The sequence below is a fragment of the Quercus robur genome, chromosome 1 (genome assembly GCF_932294415.1).
Source record: "Quercus robur chromosome 1, dhQueRobu3.1, whole genome shotgun sequence".
Classification (NCBI taxonomy): domain Eukaryota; kingdom Viridiplantae; phylum Streptophyta; class Magnoliopsida; order Fagales; family Fagaceae; genus Quercus; species Quercus robur.
The window spans coordinates 48,332,117-48,352,523 of NC_065534.1; the positions used below are offsets into that span (position 1 = coordinate 48,332,117).

Sequence of the window (20,407 nt, forward strand, 5' to 3'; positions counted from 1 at the left end):
TTTGTTGTGGGGGGAGTTTTATTTATTTATTTATTTATAATCTTTTGGTTTTAGATATGATTTTCAAGATTTTAATAGCTGTATCTATTTTGAAAACTTAAAATATATCTATAAGTAAATAAAATATTGAAATGCACCTAAAGTCTAAAGATGTATTAATTAATTAATTACTGTATCCCCGTCATATCATAATCTTAATTTTTTAGGAATCAACGTGTTGTTTTTTTGTATCATGTAACCCAGAAATATTGTTTTAACCAAAAAAAAAATTATAAGTAAAAAATTAGGAGCTGAAATCAATATACTGAAGTGAGTCAAGTGACGCTACCCAAAATAGTCATCCACTCATACAAAAGTAGTTTGATAATATGACTTGGGACTTGGGAGTTCTGAGTGTTCGACACTTAGTTATTAACAAAAAAAAAAAAATCCCAGCGGATGATATTATGAGACTTGATAGAGAAGATATGGTCGCCGTCAAATCTTATTATGAAAGTTTTACCAGCATACAGCCCAGCCATCTTATTCCAAGCATATATTTTACTGTTTATTCAACCCAATACTCATACAATATTTGTTCTTTTTCTTTGACTCTAAACTGGCAACTTACAATTGAGACTGGTTATGTTTGAAAATCACCAATCATTTTGAAGACAACTCGGTAGCTGAGCTCTCCCTGATTTCAACTATAATTTGGAACGCGAGTGAATAAGGAGAGAGACGTCCCTTAATTAAAAGGGAAGCCGGTGCATTTCAAAGAGAGAAACAATTGTTATCAACATGGTAACCATATTATTATAGCTCATAATGTGGACTTATAATTCATCGACAAGGATTCTTCTCTAAACTTATTGTTCAATCATACATAACTTGGCAAGGAGGATTTCAAAGTATTTATAACAAAGAGAAAGCACGTAGGTCCTCTCTCTATTGATGTAATCAATAGAGCCAAAGCACTACCTTCGCTATTAATGGGAAACCAGATTGAAACTACAGATTAAGTTTACCTGCTAAGTACCATGAGTGCATGGCTAGGCTGCCAAAGGACATGATATTAGCAAGGGATGATAACCCATGAATCATCCCAAATTTCTTGTTCATGGCTTTAAGCTTTGGATTCACCTTTGCAACTTCCACGTTCTTTGACCACCCAACTTCTTCCCCAATGTTTGATTCTCTCTCCACCTTATGCCTTTGTTTCATCATCTACATCACAATAAGCAAAACATTACAGGCAATAAAAAACTCCATCAACGAGGACTCCGTATGTAATGTCATTGGCATTATTAGAGCATTTCTTGTTTTGTGGGGTGGGGGTAGTATAAAACCAAAATTAATTACAAAGAAGTAACCCAAGGCTCTTCATTGGCAGTTACAGAAGTTTGAAGGTCTTTTTTTTTTAATAATCATTATTAAAGTTTAAATTTTTTACTATTTGGGACTAAAAAGTAACACCGAATCAATTGAACTTATGCAAAAGCTTTCCAATCACTTTTTGTGCTTGGAAGAGATCAAGTGGGAGTAGAGCCTGACCAAAGAGACAGCCATTAGCAATTGGTTGATTGCATTAAGAGATGGTAAGAGGTTACACATCCCATCTTTAAACCTTAGCACACTTCACAGGGTCGATATGAGCAGTAACACGCTGGATTGAGTTTCCAAAATTAACTGACATGGGTAATGCATCTGGGCCTTCTGGGAAGAATCTACCTGGGATTTGGTATGGTCAAAGGTGCAACAAAGTTTTGGATTCGACTGGTATGAAGAGTGTTGTTAGGAGAGTGGGCAGTCCTACAATTTCATTACAAACAGGGGCTTTAGTCCCATTAGAGGATTACTCCAACCCATTAATTTGTATTCCATTGGTAAAAGCAACCCCAGCAATATTTCAATCATCGACACACTTGGAATAGGAATATTGACACAGTATCAGAATGGGTACTAAACCTTTTTGGTGTGTCAACAGTCAACCATTGGATCTGAGGAGAAAATTACACAGCTAGTGACTAGTGGGGAAAAAATTGAAGACAACAGGCAGTGAGAGAAGAACCATTTGCAGCCAAGGAAAAGTCCAAAAAGGATTAAGGAGTTGAAAAGGTTAGCACCATCCATTAACTATGGTGCTTGAGGCAAAAGAGGAGAAAGTAAGGGTGATCCCTAGAGAGGGGGTGGGCTATTGATTCCTGGACAATGAATTTGAGATTAATATTGGAACATCAGAGGATTGAATGATCCAGGAAAGCATTTAGTTGTAAGAAATATGCTACTAGAGTGAAGAGGAGATATGGTAAGCTTGGTGAGGGATTTATTGTGGGGAGGGGGTGTTTCAATTTGTAGATTGGCTATCATTTGGAGCTATTGGAAATGAGGGTTGTATTTTGTTAATGTTGCAGTGTGTGAAGAGAGCTGATTGTTTTGTGGAGAAGTTCTCAGATTCATGCAAGTTTGGAATGTGGATGACAAGTTCCACTCGGTCTTTTTGGGGTTACAGTCCAAATGGAAACAGAGAAAGGGAATGTTTATGGGATAAGCAGAATAAGGCCAGGAAGAAATGGGATTTAGCTTGGTGTTAGGGAGGTGATTTCAATGTTGTGAGGTTTCCCACAGGGAGACGGAATTGTCTTAACCTGTCTCAACCATATATGTCACATATTTTGATAAGTAACATAAAGATTTTATTTATAAAAAAATAAAAATAAATAACACAGCCCAGTACATAGGAAATGTACTAATGGGGCAAAAACATCAAGAAACCAAGTTACAATGATCAAGCAAAACAGGAAGGGAAAGACAAGAAAAAGATGGTAAATCTAAACACCATTCAAGAAGAGTAAAAAGGACAAAAAAACTTAAACTCAAGAATGGACTGTTCGCATCCATGAAAGCTTCTAGCATTCAGTTCCCACCATATACACCACATCAAACAATGTGGCACAATCCTCCATATATCTATATTGCGAAGTCGCCTGAAATTGCATGACCAAGAATCCAACAAATCCACTACCCTTTGCGGCATCACCCAACAAATACCAAACAAGCAAAAGACCATACTCCACATCTCATATGCTATAGGACAGAGAAGGAGAAGATGATCTATAGATTCCCCACACCTTTTGCACATATAACACCACTCAAGTACAACAATATACCTCTTTTGAAGATTATCTGTAGTTAGAATCTTGCCTAAAGAAGCAGTCCAAGAGAAAAAAACTACCCGAGGAGGAACCTTCGATTGTCACACCATTTTCCACCGGAAAGATATGACAATAGAAGGGGAGAGAGAATGATAATACCCACTCACATCGAAACCTCGACCGCTGGTTAGCTTCCAACAAAGTTTATTAGAACCAGCACCCTGCACCTTCGTGGAATAGATCAACAACATAAAACCATCCAATGATTGTGACTCTTGATCATTCACTAAACAACAAAACTGTAAATCCCAAAATATTCTCCCATTTGAGTAATGCATAACCTCCCAAGACCGAAGCATCCCTTGTCCCACTAATATTATATAAATCTGGAAAACTCTCATTAAGAGGACAATCCCTACACCACTTATCATCCCAAAACTTCACTTGAGTACCATCACCCACATCATAACAAAGAAACTTGGAAAAATTCAACCAACCACTTCTAATGAAATTCCACATACACACCATAACGCCCCAGACATAGATTTTGTACACTAGCCACCCCACTCATTCCCATACTTCACCTCAATGACCCTTCTCCAAAGGGCATCATTCTCCAAACCATAACACCACAACCATTTGCCTAATAAGGCAAAATTAAACCTTCTCAAACACTAAATGCCTAACCCTCCATTCTTCACCAGCCTACATACCTTAGACCAATTTACTAAATGAAATTTATTGATCGCCTCTTAGTCTTGTTGTCTTAGGAAGAGCATTATTTTGATGTTTATCCAAAGGCTCCTTCCTCACCCAGTGTCGGATGATCATCTTTTAGGATTATGGGGGCCAATGTAAGGGAAAACACCATTAAGATTTTGGAAATATGTCTCTTCAAGTACCAAGGTTTGTTAATAAGGTGAGGGACTAATGGGGTAGTTATAGGGTGTCAGTCAACCAGATTTATAATGGCTAGGAAAATATATCTTTTTTTTTATAAGTAATAAGATATATTGATACCAAAAAGGAAGCACCCACCCTAGGACATAGGGAGTGAACAAGGGGATAGCAAATCAAATACAAAAATTGCAAGAATCTAGGAAATCAATAAAAGAAGGGAATGATTGGTTTTGCAAAGCAAACAACCAATCCAATAAAGTTCTAAAAAAGAAAAGCTTGAGGTCCAGAATAGATCTCTCAATATCTTCAAAACAACGACTATTTCTCTCCCTCCAAAGACACCACATTAAGCCATCAGGAACGATGGACCATATAAAACCATTTCGATGACGACCAAAGCTGCCTTGCCAACACCCTAACAACCCCAAAACAATATGCGGCATAACCCAAGATACTCCAAATAAACCCAAAACCATAGACCATAGATCCATAGCAACGGGACAGTGAAGAAAGAGATGGTCAACCGATTCACCATTACTCTTGCACATATAGCACCAATCCAAAATCCACACCTTCCTTTTTCGTAAGTTATCAATCGTCAAGTATTTCCCTAAGGCGGCAGTCCATACAAAGAAAGCTACTCTAGAGGGAATCTTCTGCTTCCAAATACTTATCCAAGGAAAACCGAAGATAGTAGGACCAGCTAAAATTCTATAATAATCTTTCACCAAGAACCCCTTATCTTTGCTAGGAATCCAACACATCTTATCCTCACCAAACCCCCTTATTGAAAAACCGTATATAGATTCCATGAAGCTTGACAAGGCCTCTAATTCCCGAACATGCACGCCCCTAAAGAAGCTCACATCCCAAAAAAGGACTCCATTGGGGGATTTCATAAGCTCAGCCACACTAGCCTCCTTATTCCTGCAGAATCTGAATAGGTTAAGGTAGCTAACTGCAAGAGGTGTCTCTCCACATCAACGGTCTTGCCAAAACTTCACCCTAGACCCATCACCAATATCATACCGAATATGGCGTGAGAAAGAAGGCCAACCCTGACTGGTACTCTTCCATAAACCAACACCGTAAGGACACACGTCCATATTTCATCTCTATCACTTGTCTCCAAAGGGCATCCTTCTCAATCCCAAATCTCCATAACCACTTCCCAAGTAGAGCTATATTGAAAAGACTTATCTTCCTAATCCCTAACCCGAAGAAATAGGAGCACATACAGTAGCCCATTTAACCAAATGAATTTTAGGTTCATCACCGAGACTACCCCAAAAGAAATTCTGCTAAAGCTTCTCAATTTGGTTAGCCACACTAGTAGGTATAGGAAATAGAGATAGAAAGTAAATGGGTAAATTTGAAAGGGTGTTTTTGATTAGAGTGACTCTACCTCCCTTTGATAAATACAAGTGTTTCCAACCCGCCAATTTCCTTTCCATTTTCTCCGGGATCGGATTCCATATAGTCTTATCCTTGAAATTAGCACCCAAAGGAAGACCCAGGTATTTCATTGGCAGAGAGCCCTGCTTGTAGCCAAGAACATTTAGCAATAAGTCAAAATTATGCACTACTCCAACCGGAACCAATTCAGACTTACCCAAATTAATCTTTAGTCCCGACACCGCCTCAAACCAAATAAGAATCATACGAAGAATCAAAATCTGGTCTAGATCAGCATCACAAAAAATAAAAGTGTCATCCATAGAAAGGAGATGAGACACTGCCAAGACAAACAACAAACAACAAAGAAGACAACAAATCACCTTGTCTCAAACCTCTAGAGCTACCAAAAAACCCACAAGGAGAGCCATTAATCAAGATAGTGAAGCAGACTGTAGATAGGCAAAAGAAAATCCATTGTCTCCACTTGGTTGAGAACCCACTTCTTTCTAACATTTGCAAAAGAAAACTCTAATTTACATGGTCAAAAGCCTTCTCAACATCCAGTTTACAAATCAACCCCGGCACCCCAGACTTCAATCTACTGTTAAGACATTCATTAGCAATAAGAACAGGGTCAAGGATCTGTCTATCCCTCAAAAAAGCATTTTGAATGCTAAGATTATATCCCCCATAACCACGCAAAGCCGGTTGGCCAAGACTTTAACAATAATTTTATAGAACCCCCCCCCCCCCCCCCCCCCCACAAGACTAATGGGCCGGAAATCCCTAATCTCACTTGTTGCATGTTTTTTAGGGATGAGGGTAATAAAAGTAGCGTTTAAGCTTTTCTCAAACTGAGCTTTAGCAAAAAAAGTGGTAAAATACAGCCATAAGATCATGTTTGACAATACCCCAGCATGTTTGGAAAAATGCCATTGGGAAGCCATCTGGACCCGGAGATTTATCACCATGAAAACTCTGAACAACATCAAAGATTTCAAGATCTGAAAAAATTGGAATAAAGAGAGTTTTGGTGATATAGGGGTACAATAGGCTAATGTCTTGGCTGAATTATCGAAACTAGATTTGAAGGAGGAGTACAGCTTAAATATGGAGGAAGACGAATAGAGAGGAACTGAAAACCAAATTAGAAAAAATAGCTCTTATGGATGAAACTATCTGAAGACAAAAATCTAGGGCAATTTGGCTTAGAGCATTAGCATTGGGAAATTCCAATTCTACTCTATTTTACCATTCCAAAAAGCCACTTTATCATTATACCATCCCATTTTACAATACCTCCAGCATCCCAAAACTCTATTTTTATTAAAATATTATTTTTTAATCTTTCTTTATTATTTCTTTCCAATCGTCACTTTTTTTCAGACTTGGTTTTCCTGGACTTTCCAACAGTCATTTTTTTTCCTTTCTTTCTCCCTCAACCTCTAGCACCAGTTCAACACACAGAGCCACACACAAAGACCCATGATACACCGATCAACCTATCCAAACCCATCACCACACACACACAAACACAAACCATCAACAAAGCCACACACACACAAACACAAACACAAACCATCAAACCATCAACAGAGCCACACACACACAAACCATCAAACCAATTGGAGCCAACAATAGCCACCACACCCACCACCCAAGCCACCGATCAGAAACCCACGTCGCCGATTTGAAACCACCGGAGCAAACTCATTCAAAAAAAATCATCACCGGAGCCACCATCGGAGCTACCGATGATCAACCCAACCGATCCACCCACTGATCAACAGATCCACCATTTCAAACCCACCATCAACCGATCCCAGCCCACCGATCCAAACCCAGCTCGCTGATCCACGATGAGAGATGAGAGAGAGGCCGTGTGAAGCTTCGCCGATCCACGACCAACAACCCACTTCAGCCACAACCTAACCACGACCCAAACACCGGACCCAACCACGACCAACGACCCAAACACCGAACCCAACCACGACCCACAACCCTTTTAAGCACCGGTCACAGCCACAAAAAAAAAAAAAAAAACCACAACCACCACAGTAACCCACGCCAAAAACCACAACCACCACTAACCCACGCCGTCACCCACCCCAAAAAAAAAAAAAGCAATCACAGAACCTGCCGAATCGTAACCCACTAGAAAAAATGAGCCACTGTGATGTGTGATGTTGATGTTGGGAGGAGAATGGTGTTTGGGTCTGAAGAGAGGAGAGAGCAGATGGAGAAACAGAGATGGAAGAGAGAGAAGAGAACTGAAATAATGAGATAGAGGAGAGAGAAATTTCGGGAGAAAAAGTGAATAAAATATATATATATATTTTTTAGAATACTGTTACAGTACAATTCTAACTTTAGAATTGTACTGTAGCAGTATTGCAAAAAAATTTGCAATAGTTGGGTTTAACATTCTCTGATGCAAAGCATTTTGAGGCTTAAAATGCCAAATTGTCCTTAGATTTGGCATTAGCATTCTCCAATGCTAATGCTCTTATGGAGGGGGATGGGGAATTAAGTTTTTCCACAGGTTGGCAAACTCTCACATGAGTTCAAATTTTATTGGGAATTTTGAAGTGGATGGAGCAATGTTAAGGGTGGAGAATCAGGTAAATGGATGCATTTTTAGTTTCTATGAGAATTTGTATGACAAATGATGTTGATTGGAGACTGAAGGTGGATGGTATTGAGTTTGCAACACTTGGAGGGAAAGATAGAGATTGGCTTGAGAAGAGATTTGAGAAAGATGAAGTTCAGCTATAAAATATATAAACAGGCATAAGACACCACGTCCAAATGATTCACTATAGCATTCAACCAAAGGTGTCAGGGTGGTTAAGTTTTTGGAAGAATTTCATATTGAAGGCTACTTTGGGCGGAGCATGCCTCATTCATTACATTGGTTCCTAGGAAACCTGGAGCATCTAACATAAGATATTTTTGACCCATTAGTTTGGTGGGAAGCCTTTCAAAATTTTGGCCAAGGTGTTGACCAATAGGCTGAGGAAGGTTGTGGGTAAAGTTGTTTCAAACTAGCAAAATGCTTTCATGGATGGAAGAAAATTCTCGACTCTGTTTAAATCACCAATGCAAATTTGGACACTAGAGTATGTAGCAAGATCCCAAAAGTAATATGCAAGTTGGATATTGAAAAGGCTTATAATTGTGCCAACTGGACTACCCTGTTTTATCTGTTATATATGGATTTAGGGATAAATGGAAGCTTGGATAGGTTCTAGTATCTCTTCAGTCCTACAGGTTTTCTTAATTGCTTGGGGGGTTTAAGTTAAGGTGGTCACTAATCGTCAAGTAAAAATCTACAAATAGAGAATTGAGATTAAATTGGCCATTTGGAAAATTCAGAAAATCATAACTACCTAACATAAAACATCATAGATCCACAACATGTATTGTCAAAAATAACTTGGAATTAACACGAACTTTACCTCAATTGTCATCGGTGTAAAAACAAGCAGATTGGCGAGATTGAATGCAAACGCAGACAGCAAGAACCCGAGTTGGTACTTCTCAGTGGTAGACGATGACTTCCAGGGATGCAGATACGCAAAAGACCCAACTGATACTGCACAACAGATCCCAACCATGGAGAAATACGCAGGAAACATCTTGCTTTGCAAATTTCCAAACTGATGCCTCGGAAGATTCCTAAATTATCAAACAGGTTTTTAACAATATAGTTTAGGAAACACTATTCAAACAAAATTTTCAATCATCAAACCAGGCCACAAATAACACAAAGCCCCAACAGCTCTTCATTGAAATTTAATGTGTTTGCAAAAATTGCATGGCATTGCTGACATAAATTATCATATATCATTATGACACAACTAAACAGCTTTGCTCCTTTGTTACTAAGAAGATAACCCAGTGATTAAGAATTTAAGACAAAACCCAATTGTCAAATCTTAAAACTTTATCAGATAGAATTTTGATGAGCACAAAACTATACTAAATTAAGCATAACAAAACCATTCAGCTCTCGTAACTCCACCTTCCATTTTCAATAAACAAAATAAAATATCCAAATTTTGTTCTTTATTTTTAATCATATCTAAAAAATTTTAAATTATCCGGGAACGAATAAATTAATTAACAGAACAAACAGAGCCATGATACAGTTTCGTTCAGTCAAATTTTACAAATTTAACAAAACACGCACCCAGAGAGAGAGAGAGAGAGAGAGAGAGAGAGTTACTTGAACATGATGATGCCGCCGATGAAGGTGACCCAGAGAGCGGTGCCGAAGGCGGTGGCGTAGCAGAGAAGATGAGCTAGCTTGAGATAGATAGCTAGCTTACTAGTTGAATTCTCACCGTCCGATTTCGATCCAAAGGTCTCCGGTGAGAATATCACCCCGACCGCTAAGAATGCCACGGCCCCTAGGAATCGCGTTAGCCAACCCATCTCTCTCGCTCTCTGTGAGTCTCTGTCTGCGTGCGCAAAATGGTAGGTCGTTGAAGAAATTTGTGGGTTTTATTTCTAAAGACTGGCACCTACTCTGCACTTGGTTGGACGAAACTTAATAGTTAAATTCAGCCACGTGTTTACTTTAACTTAAAAATATAATTTTATTCTCACGTAACAAAATTTTAAAAAGTGACCATAAAGAATAGCACATAAATTCTGTATTTAACGTCTTGTTTAGGAAGAGGAAATAGAATAAAATGGAAAGAAATGAAAAATAATAATTTTAGAATATTCTTCCCTTCCCTTGTTTGAGAATTTTAATAGAGAAAATGAAAAACTCATTCCCTTATTTGGGAGTTTAAGTGGGGGGGAATAGAATAGGTAGGGGAGAACACTCATTCCTCCCTATTCCTTTAAAATCTCAAATTTTTATTCCCCCAAATTGAAAGGAATGAGAGAGAATAAAATTAGATTTATTGATTTTTTTTACTAAAACTCCCATAATACCCTAATATATTCAACTGATGATGATTTGATCGTCAGTTGATTTATGATCGTCCAGATGAAACTGTTCCTCGCCAGACCAATCTTCTGCAACTCGTGAACGAACGAAAGGAAGTAGTTTGCCGGCGTTGTGCCTGCAAAAAGGTCTCCGATGCCAAAGTCAGTAAGATTGACAAAGGAGAACCATGGGAGTAATTTTCTAGAGTGTTTTCTTACCCTGCCCCTCTCGGGGTTTAGCTCTTTTATATGTGTGTTTGCAGGTCCTTTCTTCTAGCCGTTGGTGGAGTCTTGATGGAGGCTTTAATCTAGCCTGGTAACGTCTTTGCTGGGTGTTAATGATGAGCTGCCATTCCCAACGGTCTGAAGGTTGATTAATGTCTTGTAACCGCTCCGCGAAGAGTAGGAACGAGTGTCCGGATGTTTGAGCGACGACCTTCTCTCTTGGGACGATTTTATCAAGATCGTCCCTATCTTGCCTTGTGTGGACGATTACCATTTTGGTCGGGCGTATCAGCTGCCCCCTATTCCATGGTCGTCCATTTTTTGGACGATTATAGGAATATGAAGAGTTTGTGATGACCATTCATTTTTTATTCATTTATTTTTCAGTAATGGCGCTTGGAATTCTGCTCCGCATTGATTGCGTAGTGGCGGCTATGAATCCTCTTAGCGCCACGTGTTTGGTTTCTACTGGTAGGAGTGCCTCGTTTCCGGTGAGTGTCTTTTCAGTTTTCCCGCACTTTCCAAGGCAGAAACGTTTGATCTCCTTTGGTTTTTCCTTTTTCCATTTCTCCATTGTCTGTGCAGTTGTTCTCTCCTACGCGTATTTTGCTCCTCAACTCCTCAGTTTTCTTCCTAACTTCCAGGTACGCCCACCCCATTTTACGCTTTTCTTTCCTTTTCAGTTTTCCCTTGCATTTGTGTCGCTTGAATTCTTTTTCCTTTTCTGTACTGGTTTCTCCTCTCACTGAGTGGTGGGGTTAGTTTTTTTTTTTTTTTCTTTTTCTCTCCTTTAATGGTGGACACCTTCGAAGTTAGGCGTAGCTTCCCTTCCGTAGCCTTTCTCCTTGCCCGCCTAGGTTCCTTGGTAGAGCTTTCTGGTGACCTATTGGGTGCGCCTTCCCTCGCCGGTTCGTACCCTGTGGTGGAGGAATTTGTTAATAGGGGTTCTGGGTTAGGTTCGGCGTTGGGTGTTTTATACCCCCTTCTGTTGGAGTCTCAGGCTTGGTTTCGGTCTATTAGAGGGCAACTAAGAGGGGAAAATATGGGTTTAGAAGAAGGGTTAGGTGATCTAGAGAGGGGTTCGTCCTCAAATGTGGTTGAGGAAGAGACCGGGATCGTCGCTATAACCACCACTCCTTCCCGTGCTCCTTCGTCCTCCCATTCCCCTGTTCCGGCGATGGCCCGTCGATTTCATGCCCTGAAGGAAAATTGCTCCTTAAAAGTTGAGGTTTTTAGTAAGTTTAAGGACAGATTTCAATTTCCAGAGGGAACTAAGGCTCGTCTACCCAGGAAGGGCGAAAAAGCTTGTGCCTTTGCCCACGGAGAAGTTTGCTTTTACGAGGCAGCTTTTTCGTGTGGCCTCCGATTCCCCGTCCATCCATTCATAATGGAGCTTCTTTACCATTTTAACCTTGCACCGGGGCAAATTATGCCTAACTCTTGGAGAATAGTGATTAGCTGCATGGTGATCTGGACGACCATTGCTGACGGGGATATGATCTCAGTTAATGAGTTTGTCTACTTGTATCGTCTGAAAGAGTCCAGGGAGTTTGGGTACTACGAGTTCGTCCCTTGGTCTAGGAAGGCCCGTCTGGTAGCTGACCTTCCGTCGTCCTTTCGCTACTGGAAGTCAAGATACTTCTTTGTATCTGGGGACGGTTGGGAGACGTTGCCCGACGATCTGTGGGGGAATGTTCCTAGGTTGCTGCGACGATGGGAGACCCCGTTGATTGGTGCGTGTCTCCCAATGTTGTTGGGCCCTCCTTTTTTTTTTTTTTTTTTTTTAGCTTGTGTCTTGACGTCGTCCTTTTGCAGTGAAAGACCGTCCGAAGCTAGAGGCCAGGTTTGCCAAGCGAGTGCAGGCTGCTCTTGAATACGCTAGGACGATAGAAGATTTTGGAGAGCTGATTGATCCGCGAACCTTGGCTCGTCACTGCCTGGGGCCAGAACCTTCACTTTACGTTCTCAGTACTCTTGACCGTGAAGAGAGAAAACGTAAGTTGCACTTCACGCTTTTTCTTTGTGTTTGCTTGCATTCTTTTTACTCGTCCTTACGCCTCTTTTTTTATTCGTCCTTGGTAGAAATGACGTCAAAATTCAACAAGGAGATGTATGCTAAAATCAAGGGCAAAAAGAATGAGCCCCTTTCCAGCATAGGCCAGAAGCGGCTGAGGATCACGGATAGGGAGAAGGAGAAAGAGGTAGTGGAGAGAGGGTCGTCCACACCTACCCTTGATCTGGACGAAGGTCTGGTTGCATTTCCTGGAGTTTCAATCGAGGAGGTTGCTCGTCCCTCCAAGAAGCAGAAAGTTGCTAGCAAGGGAAAAGGGAAAGCTGATGCCAGCGTTTGGTCAGATGCAGGGACGGCCATGGACCGTGCTACCGAGCTCTTTACCCCTGCTGAGATGAGGGAAGTTACGAGCATTCCTTCACACGAGATGGTGAGCCGCCACGTCCACAAACTCGTGCAGGTGAATCGTCATACATCTTGTTTTTTTTTCTTCGTTTTTCATCTTTGTTGTTTTTTATTGAGCTAACTTTTATTAACTTTGTATTCGTCCAAAGGTGTTGGGGGAGACCATGCACATCACCACTCAGTACCTGGCAAATGAGGAGAAGGCCGTCGTGGCCAACTCGAAGGTAGACGCTTTGGAGGCTGAAGCTTCTGGTTTGCGCAAGGACTTGATCACAACTATGGACTCTCTCAACGCTTCTAAGGAGCAAGTCCTCGTGCTGACGGAGCAGCTGGATTCTGAGAGACAAACCGTGAAGCAGAAGGACGAACTTCTAGCGACGGCTGCTCAGAAGATGAAGGTTGCAGTAGCCAAAGCCGTCACTGCCTTCCAATCCTCTGAAGAATACAACACCCTTCTCTTCCAGTGGTACTTTAAAGGGTTCGAGCTGCTGCGAAGGTATCTCGTCAAGCATGGTCCTGCCGTGAGCCTTGATGATCTGGACTTTGAAGCCGTTGATAAGGAGATTGAGGAGGACGAGGCGGCTCAAACAGGAGCGTCCACCGGCGTTGAACCACCTCAGGCTACCCAGGACGATGAAATTCCCCCTTCAGCCTAGTTTGCCTTAAGGAAATTTCCATTTTTTTTTTTTTTTTTTTTATGCACCAAGTGAAGAACAGTAGTTGTTTGGATGCCCCTCCTGTTTTTGGGGCCCCTTTTTGAACAATTTAACTTTATATTTGAATTTATAAATGTTTGTGCTTGCTCATTTGATTTTTGGAAATGTTTCCCATTACCTGACTTTCTGGTCGTCCTGTATGGATAAAATCGTGTTGATCACTTTGAAGGGTTTGTCCCTCTTGCTCTTCTGTACAGATGAGACCATGTTGTGCGATGTATATGGACATCGAGGGAATTTAGCCTTAGAGGCGACGTCCATCTCTTTAAGGAACTTTTGTCGTCGTGGTGCTTCGATGTAATTCGTCCAAAGAATTTTGCCGTCATTATTCTTTAGACGACGTAATTTCGTTCATGATTTGTATCCATTGAGGACGTAATTTAGCTTTCAGGGTCGACGCACATCCATTATCGTTACTAAGCCATGTACGTCCATTTAAGGAGTTTCATGGTCATTAAGCTCTTTAGGGACGATGCACATCCATTTAAGGAATTTTATCGTCCTTACGCCTTTTAGGGACGGTGTACATCCATTTAAGGAATTTTATCGTCATTAAGCTTTTTAGGGACGATGATCGCCATTAAGCTTTTTAGGAACGATGTACATCCATTTAAGAAATTTTATCGTCATTAAGCTTTTTAGGGACGATGTACATCCATTTAAGGAATTTTATCGCCATTAAGCTTTTTAGGGACGATGTACATCCATTTAAGGAATTTTATCGTCATTAAGCTTTTTAGGGACGATGTACATCCATTTAAGGAATTTTATCGCCATTAAGCTTTTTTAGGGACGATCGCCTGTGCTTATCTTTGGAAACAGTGATGAATGACTTGCTCGATAATATTCAAAGGATGCTGGATAATACTCATAACTCGAACAATTGCTTACATAAGATAGAAGTATCAAATTGGTTTTACAATGAAGTTTATGGTTCCTTTTCGTAATACCTCTTTAGATGCTCAACGTTCCATGGACGAGGTAGTCTTTTCCCTTCTGAATCCTCCAGGTGATAGCTGCCCTGACGCGAATAATGGACGACTCTGTAGGGTCCTTCCCAGGACGGTCCCAACTTACCATGTGCTGGGTCCTTTGTGGCAGGGGTGACTTTTCTAAGGACGAGGTCACCAATGTTGAATCTTCTTAGCTTCACTCTTTGATTATAATATTCTGCTATCTTCTGCTGGTACTTCGCCATTTTCTCAGCTGCCTGATCTCTGGTCTCGTCCAGGCTGTCTAAGTTTTCCTTCAATTGGTTCTCATTGGTTTGTTCGTCAAAAAATTCCCTCCTCAAGCTTGTGAGACCAACTTCGACTGGTATGACTGCTTCTGTGCCATATGTTAGACTGAATGGTGTTTCTCCAGTTGGTGTCCGTGCTGTCGTCCTGTATGCCCATAGGGCGCCTGGCAGTTCCTCAGGCCACATTCCTTTTGCCCCCACCAATCGGGACTTGATGATCTTCAGCAGGGTCCGGTTGGTTACTTCCGTCTGTCCATTGGCCTGGGGATGCCCTGGCGATGAATACTTATTTTTGATACCTAAGTTCGAGCAAAATGACCTGAAGCTTTGGCTGTCGAACTGACGACCGTTGTCTGATATGATCGTCCTTGGTATACCAAACCTGCAAACAATATTTTTCCAAACAAAATTTTGTACCTTTGCTTCAGTGATTGTCGCCAGAGCTTCTGCCTCCACCCATTTTGTGAAGTAGTCGATGGCGACGAGCAGAAACTTCACCTGTCTCTTTGCCTGAGGTAAGGGACCCATGATGTCGATCCCCCATTGCGCAAATGGCCAGGGAGATGATATTGTGGTCATCTTCTCTCCGGGGATCCTTTGAACATTCCCATACCTCTGGCAACTGTCACACGTCCTCACAAAGTCGGCTGCGTCTTGTTGCATTGTTGGCCAAAAGTAGCCAGCTCTCATGATGTTTCTGGCGAGAGACTTTGCCCCCGCGTGATCTCCGCAGATCCCACCATGCACTTCTTCAAGGATGTACCTGGCTTCCTCCTTTTCAACACATCTCAAATACGGCTGAGAGTAGCCTCTTTTATAAAGTTCGTCATTAAGTATCGTGAATCTGGCTGCTCGTTTTCTGATCTTTTTAGCTTCCTCTGGATCATCCGGTAGTCGTCCTTCTTGAAGGAAGGTGATTATCGGATTCGTCCATCCACTGTCTGTGTGGACGGTGGAAATCTGAAGTTCCAGTATGCTGGGATGGTTCTGTTCTTCCATCCTCCAATCGGACTTCTTACCTCCACTGTCCGTTGAGGCACTTCGGGCCACCTCATCAGCTTCTGTGTTCTGTTCTCTGGGGATTTGGACGAACTCTGCGTATTTGAAGGAACTGATCAATTGGTTTGTCAGCTTGAGGTATTTCTGCATCCTTGTTTCCTTTGCCTCGTACTCCCCTCTTACTTGTCCAATGACGAGTTGAGAATCGCTCCTGAGCACAACATTCTCAGCTCCTAGTGCTCGAGCCACTCTTAACCCTGCCAGCAGTGCCTCATATTCTGCTTCATTATTGGTCACCGGGAACTTAAGTTGGACTCCATACTTGATAACATTCTTTTCGGGAGAAGTGAGGACGATGCCGGCTCCGCCTCCGTGTTGGGTGGACGATCCATCAGTATTAACCGTCCAGATGTTCTCTACGTTTTCAGGGACGGTGAACTCTGCTATAAAATCTGCTAGTGCCTGTGCTTTTATTGCCACCCTTGGACGATACTTTATGTCGAACTGGCTGAGCTCGACTGCCCACTGCACCATTCTTCCTGCTGCTTCTGGTTTGTTCATTGCCTTTTTAATGGGCTGATCCGTCATCACGACGATGGGATTGGCTTGAAAATACGGACGGAGTTTCCTTGAGGCCATAATCAGGGCGAAGGTGATCTTCTCCATACGCGGGTACCGTGCCTCGGCGCCCTGGAAGGCCTGGCGAACGTAATACACAGGAAGTTGTAAACCACCATCTTCTCTAATCAATGCCGCGCTGACAGCTGTGGTTGAGACGGCTAAGTACAGGAATAGCTCTTCACCTTCTTTGGACGGGCTCAGGAGGGGCGGGTTGCTAAGATAACTTTTTAGCTCTTGGAAGGCCGCTTCGCATTCCTCCGTCCATGAAAACGCTTTCTTCAAAGTTTTGAAGAACGGAAGGCATTTGTCCGTTGCCTTCGAGACGAACCGGTTGAGGGCCGCAATTCTCCCTGTCAGGGACTGCACTTCTTTGACCGTCCTGTGTGAAGACATTTCCAGGATGGCCCTGACCTTCTCGGGATTTGCTTCAATCCCTCTCTGCGATACTACAAACCCGAGAAACTTTCCCGAGGAAACCCCAAAGGCACATTTGGACGGTTTTAGTTTCATGCTATATCGTCTGAGAGTGTTGAACGTCTCTCTGAGGTTGTCCAGATGGTTTCCTTCTTCCTTGCTCTTGACGAGCATATCATCAACATAAACCTCCACATTTCTCCCGATTTGCTTCTCGAACATCTGATTCACCAATCTTTGGTAGGTGGCCCCTGCATTTTTGAGCCCAAAAGGCATGACTCGATAGCAGTAGAGTCCCTGGCTGGTGATAAAAGCGGTCTTCTCTTGGTCTTCTTCGGCCATCTGTATCTGGTTATATCTTGAAAACGCGTCCATAAATGTGAGAAGTTTGTGTCCTGCTGTGGAGTCTACTAGCTGGTCGATTCTGGGCAGCGGGAAGCTATCTTTTGGGCATGCTTGGTTCAGGTCTGTAAAGTCGACACACATCCTCCACTTCCCATTTGACTTTTTGACCATGACTACGTTGGCCAACCATTCTGGATAGTGAACTTCTCGGATAAATCTTGCTGCAAGCAACTTATTTACCTCGTCCATTACTGCCTTATTTCGCTCGGGAGTAAATACTCTCCTTTTCTGCTGGACAGGTTTCTTTTCGGGATCAACATTCAGATGGTGCTGGATGAGGCTTGCTGGGATTCCTGGCATATCCCTGTGACTCCAGGCGAAAATGTCGAGGTTGCTCTTCAGAAAGCTGACGATTTCGTCTTTCGTCTTTTGGCTCATGCTCGTCCCTATTTGGGTCGTCCTTGGAGGGTTCCCTTCAGCCAGATCTATCGTTTCAAGTTTCTCCATAATCTCTGGCGTCTTCTCCTCAATCGTCCACGTATGGTTTTCCTTTGAGGCCAGGACGGCATGGTAGCATTCCCTGGCCAGCACTTGATCACCCTTAATCTCCCCGATTCCATGCTCTGTTGGGAACTTCACCTTTAGGCAGTATGTGGAGATAGCAGCTTTCCAACGATTAAGCATTGGTCTACCAATGATCACATTGTAGGACGAGGGTGAGTCTACTATTAGAAAATTGTGCTGGTTGGTTACCTGAAGGGGATATGACCCGGCTGTAACTGTTAACGTCGTGATTCCTCTGGGGTACACTTTGTCTCCGCTGAAGCTGACTAGGGGAGACTCAAAAGGACGAAGTCTTTTTGGGTCCAGCTTTAGTTGTTGGAAAGCAGGAAGATAGATTATATCTGCAGAACTTCCGCTGTCGACCAGGACTCTTCGCGTGTTGAACCCCTCGATCATGATCATAATGACGAGTGGATCATCATGGGGCTGCTTCACACTTCTGGCCTCCTCCTCAGAAAAATGCAAGTCTTCACTGGTGCATCTTTGCTTTAACGGTGGTACACTGTGGACGCTGTTTACCTGTCTTTGGTATGACTTCCTGAGAGACTTGAATGACCCTCCGGCGGTTGGTCCCCCGGCGATGGTTTTTATTTCCCCTAGCGCATTCTGTGGACGAGGTTGGGGGCGATCTTCGTCTCTTCGTGCATTCACTGGCTGGCTCTTCTGTCCGTACCTGCTGAAATCCCCCCTTTTTACATACTGTTGTAGCTTTCCATTACGGATGAGCTCTTCAATCTGCTCTTTCAGGTCCCTGCAGTCCTCTGTGTAGTGCCCATGATCTTTATGGAAACGGCAGTATTTCCTCTTATCGCGTAATCCAGGTGCTGACTGGAGTGGTTTTGACCACTTTAGGGATGGTTCATCCCTTATTTCTGTTAGAATTTGATCTACGGGCATCGCCAGCGGGGTGAACTTTGACGGACGAGGGTTTTTATCGTCCCTTCTTCGATCGTCATTTCTCCTGTCATGACGTTCTCGTTTTAGCCCTCTTCGATCGTCCTCCTTTTCCTTCTTCTTTTCCCTGCTCTTATCTGCTCCATCAATAGCTGCCAGAGCTTCCTCCGCGTTCATGTACTTCTGAGCCTTTAACAGTGTCTCGGCCATCGTCTTAGGGGGATTTTTTGCCAAGGATGCTACAAAATCCCTGGACTTCAATCCTGCTTTGAAGGTTGTGAGATGTACCTTGTCATCCGTCTCATCTATTTCCAACATTCCTCGGGTGAAGCGTGTCACGTAGGACCTCAGTGGTTCCTTCTCTCCTTGTTTGATGGTAAGTAAGTGGTCGGCAGTTCTCTTTGGTCGCTGCCCCCCCACGAAGTGACGGACAAAGGAGTTGCTCAACTGTTCGAAATTGTCGACGGACGATGTTGGCAACTTGTTGAACCATTCCCTGGCTGCTCCTTTGAGGGTCGTAGGGAATGAGCGACAGAAGATCTCGTCAGGTGGCTGTTGGAGGCCTAAGGTCGTCCTGAAGGTATTCAGGTGATCCAAGGGGTCTTTCAGCCCGTCGAAAGGTTCTAGTTGTGGTAGACGGAATTTGGAGGGTACAGGGCACTCCTGGACAGCTATGGTAAAGGGCGAATCCGTCTTCCGGACGATTCTCTCCAAACTTTGGTCCGTCTTTCCTTTTATGGCGTTTCTTAGCTCGTCCATCTCTTTCCTCATTTCTCTCAATAGGTCCGAACTTGCTTCCTCTGGATTACTTGTCCACCTTCTGTTGCTGTCTTCATCGTCTCCCCTATCCGCACGATTGCTTTCTTGTAGTAGTCGTTGTTTCATTTCTTGGTTCTGTCTTGTGAGTTCTTCCACGGTTGCTGACAGCGACTGGACTTGTAGGGCCAGCGCAGCAGGGTCTGGGTTTGTACTAGATTCCATTTGGACTGGGGACAGATTACGTTTATCGTCGTTCCCACAGACGGCGCCAAACTGATGATGATTTGATCGTCAGTTGATTTATGATCGTCCAGATGAAACTGTTCCTCGCCAGACCAATCTTCTGCAACTCGTGAACGAACGAAAGGAAGTAGTTTGCCGGCGTTGTGCCTGCAAAAAGGTCTCCGATGCCAAAGTCAGTAAGATTGACAAAGGAGAACCATGGGAGTAATTTTCTAGAGTGTTTTCTTACCCTGCCCCTCTCGGGGTTTAGCTCTTTTATATGTGTGTTTGCAGGTCCTTTCTTCTAGCCGTTGGTGGAGTCTTGATGGAGGCTTTAATCTAGCCTGGTAACGTCTTTGCTGGGTGTTAATGATGAGCTGCCATTCCCAACGGTCTGAAGGTTGATTAATGTCTTGTAACCGCTCCGCGAAGAGTAGGAACGAGTGTCCGGATGTTTGAGCGACGACCTTCTCTCTTGGGACGATTTTATCAAGATCGTCCCTATCTTGCCTTGTGTGGACGATTACCATTTTGGTCGGGCGTATCATTCAACCATTTATTTTAAAATAGGGGTCTAATAGTAATATTGTCATAAAATGATTACATTCCATTTCATTCC

At 42.7% G+C, this 20,407-nt stretch overlaps 1 protein-coding gene across 1 annotated transcript; it reads right to left on the bottom strand.

The window, feature by feature from the left end:
* Window positions 1-769: 769 nt before the first annotated feature.
* LOC126690902 (uncharacterized) lies at window positions 770-9,946 on the bottom strand. The gene is made up of 3 exons (XM_050386016.1): window positions 9,661-9,946; window positions 8,891-9,110; window positions 770-1,206 (listed from the first exon to the last, which is right to left on the bottom strand). The coding sequence occupies exons 1-3, from the start codon at window positions 9,867-9,869 to the stop codon at window positions 991-993; spliced, it is 645 nt and encodes a 214-aa protein (XP_050241973.1). The 5' UTR covers window positions 9,870-9,946; the 3' UTR covers window positions 770-990.
* Window positions 9,947-20,407: the final 10,461 nt, after the last annotated feature.